At 35.4% G+C, this 7,368-nt stretch overlaps 1 protein-coding gene across 1 annotated transcript; it reads right to left on the bottom strand.

Annotated features, from left to right (window-relative positions):
* Positions 1-1,078: 1,078 nt before the first annotated feature.
* Positions 1,079-1,919, bottom strand: LOC112127800. The gene has a single exon (XM_024229246.1). It carries the CDS (start codon positions 1,796-1,798, stop codon positions 1,094-1,096), a length of 705 nt encoding a protein of 234 aa, XP_024085014.1. The 5' UTR covers positions 1,799-1,919; the 3' UTR covers positions 1,079-1,093.
* Positions 1,920-7,368: the final 5,449 nt, after the last annotated feature.

Genomic DNA, 7,368 nt, shown 5'->3' with positions numbered 1-7,368 from the left:
CAAAATATAGAAGAGAATGGAATTTGTTTTAGGGGGACCGCGGTAGCCGAGTGGTTAGCATGAGTGGAATTTGCCAAATCATCTCACAATGGATGACTAAAAATACTTGGATTTTGAAAAGTCAAGCTTAAAAATCAAGCTTGTCTATGATATGAAATAACAGAATATTTGATTTTTAAAATATCCTGCCTAAATTAAACTTATAATAAAGATAAGGCGAAGGTCGTGGGATCGAATTCTGCTCGTTACACGTTTTCATCTCAAACAAGACCTTACATAAAAAGAATTACTTAGAATATTTATTTAGAAATCGTGAGATGCGGTCTTGTGTGATGTAGGTTTCAGAAAAACATTTTCTTTATCGTGCGACGTTTCGATCTTTACTGAGATCATCTTCAGGGCCTGGGATTTACAAACATTGTTTATATATTACATTTTGGATATGGAATCATCTCACGATTTCTAAATAAATATCGATTAACGGTCACTAATCACCACACATTACTTAGAATAGAAATTGATTGAAAGAAGTAATTTGGTCAATTATGCCACATAAATGGATTTGTAAATAAATATAAGATTAGAAGGGAAAAAATTTGGTTTTAATTTACTTTTGAATTATACATTATTATAATTGTACGGTAAGATTAGCCAAAAAAATAGAAAACTACAGAGGCCAACCACTGAAAATTGCAAGAGGCCGAATCGCAAGTGACAAACCAAAACAGAAAGGATAGACAGACCAAAATGAACGGAAAACAAAACAAAATACTGAAGCGGATTGTGCTATATGTAACTAATCTTAAAATATTTTTGACTTAAAAATCACACTTATCCTATTTTTATTTATAATATATCCTCCCAAAAGTTTCATATTATCCCGCTTAAATCCGGACAAAATGTACACAAATATCCAAAGACAAAAATAGCTAGTACCGTCGTTTTCACTGCAATGTATTACATTCATTCTGATTGACCCGTGATTATCAAAATAAAGAAAAATTAAAGAAGAAGAATCATTAATATAGTGTTAGCTGTCCGGTTTGCGATATCACTGGCCTATCAATGTTTGTGTTGATTCGAAAGCAAAGTATTAGTCGGTAGCATTAATCCGTCGGCCGGCGGTAAATATGGTCAACATACCTTGAGATTCTCCGTTTAACTCTTCGAAAGTTTTAGAAGTCATCTGGAACAGAGCGTCGAGGGGCGAGGTGTCGTTTTTGCCTCCTTTCCTCTGTTGTTGGGCCTGTGGCCTCCGCGGGCTGACGATATCGGGCGAGGTACAGCAGTCGGATCCGGCGGTCGAGGACCTCCCGGAAGAGCAGGTTTCGTAAAGTTCGGCGGACTTGGGCCTAGAAGCCGGAAGGCGGTAAAGCAGTGGCGGGGGCGGCAAAAGCCCCCTGTGAGCCGGGGGCGGGAGGCACGAGGAGCCCTCGGCCCTCCCGAAGTCCCACGGCCGGACGATCCGAGTCTCCCGAGCCGGCCTATGGTTCAGTATGTCCAAGATGGAAAAGCTCTTGACACCGGCCTGCTCGTCCGGCAGGCTCTGCCTCCTGGGTCTTATCCTTTTAGTCTTCTTCCCGGGCATCGAGTAGCTGACCTGCTCGATCTGCATCATTTTCAACCGTTTCAGAGGTTTGAAATAATCGTCCTGTCTGTCCTCTTCCGAGCTCCTCGATCTGTCTTCTTCCGACTCGGAGTATTTCTGGGCAGGGGACGGGCAGCCTACGCTTATCTCGTCTTCGGATCGTTCCTCCCTTTCCCTGAAGAGACCTTCTTCTGCCGCCATATTCACCATTTCGAGTACATAACGCGCGCGCTTCTCTTACTAGACTAAGCGCTTCCTTCGTGCTTCTGCTTCTGAGAGGGGGAGGCCACGCCTTCGGAGGCGTGCTGTTTACCCTGGGTCACGCCTACGCCAATCCCCACCGCAAAGGGGACATCAAAGAAGCCGACGTTCCCCTTCCAGCAAACAAGTAATAGACCTTTCGTTTATTACCACGGCCAAATTGACGACCCTTATTACCAGTTACAATCCCTCTATTGTCAATCTCCTTAACCACATCCTTTTCCCCCGATCGTCCTCTGACCCGAACCGCCGTTCCTTTTTATCGGCAACCGACAACGTCTACACCTTGAAAATACGATTTCTGACATCTGGTCCGCCTACCCTACATGTTTTCAAGAAAAATATTTTTCCTTTTAAATCCTTGATGTAAGGTGATCGATCAGCTGTTATTTGGTAGGATCGGGGATGTGGTCCAATGAATGTTCTGGTGTTGAAACTAAGCCAAGCATTCTGTGTATTATTTCACTTTCCTAAGGGCTCTACAACGGATACATATGCATATAATATTTTATAATTGCTCATCTGTGTAAGTCAGAAAGTAAATCAGAAATCAACTTTTTTATAACTTACAGATCCAAGGTTCAGGTTGATCAGCTCAACATTTCCCAGATCGTTACATCTTTCAATATTTCAATTTTTCATTTAGGTACTGTGGAAAAAAAAACCAAGTACCAAAAAAAGTTTAAACTTTAAAAATATTCCAATTAATTATTCTTTTTATCTAAGGTTTTTGGTTGTGATGAAAAAATAGTGTCACGAGCTGGATTCGAACCCACGACCTTCAGCTCAATGCGTCGATGTTCTAACCACTTTACACATGACATCCACAAAACCAGCGATGTATTGAGCCGAAGGCCGTGGGTTCGAATCCCGCTCGTGTCACTTTTTTTCATCACAACCAAAAACCTTAGATAAAAAGAATAATTAATTGAAATAATTAATAAGCTCAATTTGATCTCTAAGCAAATATGGATTAATTTATACAAATATTCTTATATTTTATTATTGATAGGGTTGGATTTATTAACGATCAAAGAAAAATATGACTAAATTAGATCAATTTAAATTCATAAATATGTATTAAATGAAAAGCATCTCTACTTATGCAAAACATATCTCTTTATCATTCTTGCAATTAAATATTTCCTATCTTTTTTGTTATGTGTGGTGTTTAGTGACCATTAGTTAATGATTATTTGGAGATCGTGAGATGCGGTCTGATGTGACATAGGTTTTAGAAAAACATTTTCTTTATCGTGCCAACGTTTCGATCTTCATTGAGATCATTTTCAGGGCTCAAAGTGTTTGTTTTCTGTGTAGTTGTGTCATTCTTTTGTGTTGAGAGTGCACTTGTGTCGTGCTTTTTTTTATTATCAATATTTTTTTATTAAAAAAGAAAATTAATAATAATCGACCGAACGTTTTTTATCTTCACAATTGTTAATAAATAAATAACTCTTGAATGTGTAGAGATTAGTGACCGTTAATCGATAGTTTTTCAGATATCGTTAGATGCGGTCGGGTGTGATGTAGGTTTCATTTCCAAAAAAAAATGTTTTTCTGAAACCTACATCACACCCGACCGCATCTCACGATATCTGAATAACTAACTCTTGAATGAAGAAACCTGAAGGAATAAAAAAGTCATTCACCTGTTTTCCATCAATACAACACGTTAATCACATACAAGAATAAATCAGTATTAAAATAATCTGATAAGAACAGTGTAAATAAATATATAAAATGATATTAAAATTTGTAACATTTGGCTGATCAAAACGATCAAGTCGTCAAAATATTTTTCTCACCAAAATATAATAAACACTTATAAAATTTATAAATGCAATAAATACACAGGAAGAAAATATTACGCCTTACGGAAAGTTCATCTCAGACATGATCCCATTTGCAAATCGCAAAACAATAAAAAAATCAATAAACACTTTTTTCCTTTTTTTGAGTTATAGATGGGTAAAAATAAAAGTTTATTTTTTATTACAAAAAGGTATTATTTACAACAAATTAATAGATTATGGTCAATCAACAGATTGTGAGGTAGTTTTAGATTATTTTTGAAGGCGAAATAATAAAAACAACATATAATAAAATACAATCAAACACTCGAGACCTATGAATCCAACTTAATTGAAAAATGTCATTTCTTGTGTCTATATGGTGAGCATGAAGGAGTGCCATCCAAATGACTGCTCAGAACTGCTGTTTTATTGTATATAGTAATACTTTGTAGATTCTCATTTAGTGTTTTTTTTGTGAATATTTAGAACGAATGTATTTATAAGAGTGAAAGTATAATGTCAGAGAGCCGTGGGTTATTGAGTAACCCACAGACCTTTCAGTTATTATATTCACCTATTATGTGTAAAGACGTGATGGAGGAATATCAAGTACTCCACCACCCTAGTTGAGTAAATGTAAGTAGGAAAGAATGTATTAAGTATGAGTGAGAGTGAGTCGAGATTTAAAAACGGCATTCTTTAGGGGCTGAACGGATAAGACCGAGGTCTGAGCTATTATACAACTAACCGATGGTCGATGGGTACTCAGTATTCCGCCACCGTCGTATTACAATATATATTCACGCCAATAAATACATTCACAGTCAACACACGCTAGGTGCACAAACCTATCTGTACTTTACAAGACCAAGCAACCCTGTTTCCTCCAAAAATAGGAACGGGAACCGCTTATTCTCATATCGAGTGGCACTAAGCGCTCTCTATAAGGAGCCAACGAATTGCATCATTCAATTAGGTGGGAAACTTTCACTAAATATTAGACACATACACCGGCTTTGGCCTAAAGGAAGTGTCCTTGTGTCAACCTCGCATGGCCTATTGTTAATCGGGTGAGGATGACCCTTCTTCTTCGCTCATGTCCTTCGTTACAGTTAAAAGTAAAAGGATAATGTCTAAATATTAAAAAAAATCACAATAGCTATTTCAACATTAGTCCAGTAAGACATGCTGTGTTACTTACACAAGATTTTTTTTCGCAATCTGATCAACGTCGTTATTTATGTACAAGTGTCTTGGTTATTATAAATAAAAATAGATAAAACGAAAAAAGGAGGAAAAAGTATAGTATAATAAAATATGTAACGTGATTGATAAACGGAAGCATTATTAAGCAGAGATTTTTTCTGGTGTTATGTTTCAGATTCGAGTTTGTCTAACTGCGATCGACTTTTGATCAGCCCATCATTCCTTTTTTTTAAAAGCAGTTTTGGTTTTTCATCCTTTTGTCAAAATCTGCTGTTGTGTGTCATAAATCTTAGTTAGTAGCTGTTAATTTGAATCAACAATCGATCTTTCGTCTAAAGTGTATGGTCCGCGTAACCCCACTGTTTGTCTAACTGGATGGAGAAGTTGACTTGAAAACAAAGAGGATTCCAAATGAGTTATGTACAAACCAGTTTGTACAGTCATCGCGCTCACACCCATTCGCACTTTCGTAAAAAAAAAAAGAACAATCGACCATTTCAACTAAATGTTTACATGTACTTCTCAGAAGGCGCCATCTGTAGGTATAATTCGCAGGTCAACAATTGTAACCGCCACATCCGGAATTGCCGAAAATGTGAATCATGTCCGTAGATTGTCAAGAGATGACAGACGTTTTATCGAGGGAGAAAGCAAAGCACCTTTTCAGATCGTCAACCCAGAAATAAAAATTGCTGTTTGGTCAATAAAATAGTAAAAACTCTCATCATTATGATTATTTGGAGATCGTGAAGTGCGGTCTGGTAGGACTTAGATTTAGAAAAACATTTTCTTTTTCGTGCCAACGTTCGATCTTTATTGAGATCATCTTCAGGGCCTGGGATTTATAAACATTGTTTAAATTTTACAAATACATGTTGGATGTGGAAAAAATTAATTTTTACAATGCTAGAAAATTTTAGATTAAAAAAAATTAATTTATACAATGCTAGAACATTTTAGTTTAAAAAAAAGAATGAATTCATACAATGCTAGAAAAAAATAATATTATAATAAAATTTTCTAGCATTGTATAAATTCATTTTTTTTCACATCCTATATGTAAAATTTAAACAATGTTTATAAATCCCAGGACCTGAATATGATCTCACTAAAGATCGAAACGTCGGCACAATAAAGAAAATGTTTTTCTAAACCTACGTCACACCAGACCGCACCTCACGATCTCCAAATAATCATCGGCTAACGGTCACTAAACCCCACACATTTCTCATCATTTTCTTGAGCTGATTGATTTCAGCCTTTATGTTTTACTAGAGTATAAATAATAATGGATAAGGCGAATTTTAAATAATGAAAATACACTCAGTTCTTTCGTCAAGCTTTCGAAAAATATACCACCTTCATCAGGACTTAGAAACTATTTCTAATGATTTACACAGTTAACAAATATAAACATCTAATTCCAATATTATGAATTATGAGTTGAATTATGTTGAAATTTTTAATATTGTAAGTAGAAGCTTATATTTGTTGAATGGGATTTCGTTAAATCCAGATACGATGAAACTACTTATTCCTCTATAAGATTTTCTTAATAATGGGAAATATGAAAAAAGTATTTTATTCTATTTATTTACGTCTATTATTTATCTCACTTACTTATGATTTTAAAAAACCTGGATAGGAAAATCCGACAAAACCTGGATAAATTTAAGAGAAACTTATTCAGCAATTGTAGTTTGATTTGAAAAACTAAGGCAGATAGTTAAATTTTAGCTGAAAAATTATATTAGTTTTAAAATAACTAAAAGCTTGTTTAACAAAAATCAGTATAAAAAAGTATTTAAAATTACAGGATAGGTTGGTCGTCGATCTCGTTCCTCTAATAAGCTCAACTCATTAATTAGTTATGGTTGAAGCCATAATTTTTAATACTGTGAGTAGATATTTACATTTGTCAACCGTGTAATTCATTAGAAATAGTTTCAAAGTTCTGATTCGTCGAAAGTTTGACGAAGGAACAAGTATTTTTATTTTTTTCCTTGTTCCTTAATTTTTATATACCAAACATATTATCCACTTGCTTGTAACATGGTACATAGTAAGAAACTTTATAGATGCTTTGATATAAATGTTCACACAATCACAGACAACATTTTGGGCTTTTTGGTAAGCAGATCTAAAGAAAATAACTGCTTTGATATAAATCTACACAAAGAAACAGCTATACACAACATTTTGTGCACGATAGTCAATACATATAATAAAACTTAATATAAATGTACACTCCTACACACTAATTTTACTCTGTCTGTACTGATTACTGATTTATGATAAGGTCTGCGTTGAGCCTATCACTTCTCGCAGTTTACCGGCAATTTCACTTTTTGTAATTTACAATGAATTACCAGCAGGCTTTGAGGATCATCTACCCCGAGTGTTGGCACTCCGATGTTATACCTGGGTCTTATCCCCAGCCACAGAGGTTGTTGGATTCAGGGACTATCAGCATACATTTCAACCCCCATCGAAATTCACACGCTCTTAAATACATTC

This window comes from Cimex lectularius, unplaced genomic scaffold, assembly GCF_000648675.2.
Source record: "Cimex lectularius strain Harlan isolate CLEC.00 unplaced genomic scaffold, Clec_2.1 scaffold240, whole genome shotgun sequence".
Taxonomy (NCBI): domain Eukaryota; kingdom Metazoa; phylum Arthropoda; class Insecta; order Hemiptera; family Cimicidae; genus Cimex; species Cimex lectularius.
The sequence above is the reverse complement of the archived record's forward strand: the minus strand, read 5'-3'. Positions and strand labels throughout refer to the sequence as shown.

Bases quoted from the DNA above. Each gene is read 5' to 3' on its own strand.
- LOC112127800 (XM_024229246.1), bottom strand. From the start codon at position 1,798: ATGGTGAATATGGCGGCAGAAGAAGGTCTCTTCAGGGAAAGGGAGGAA.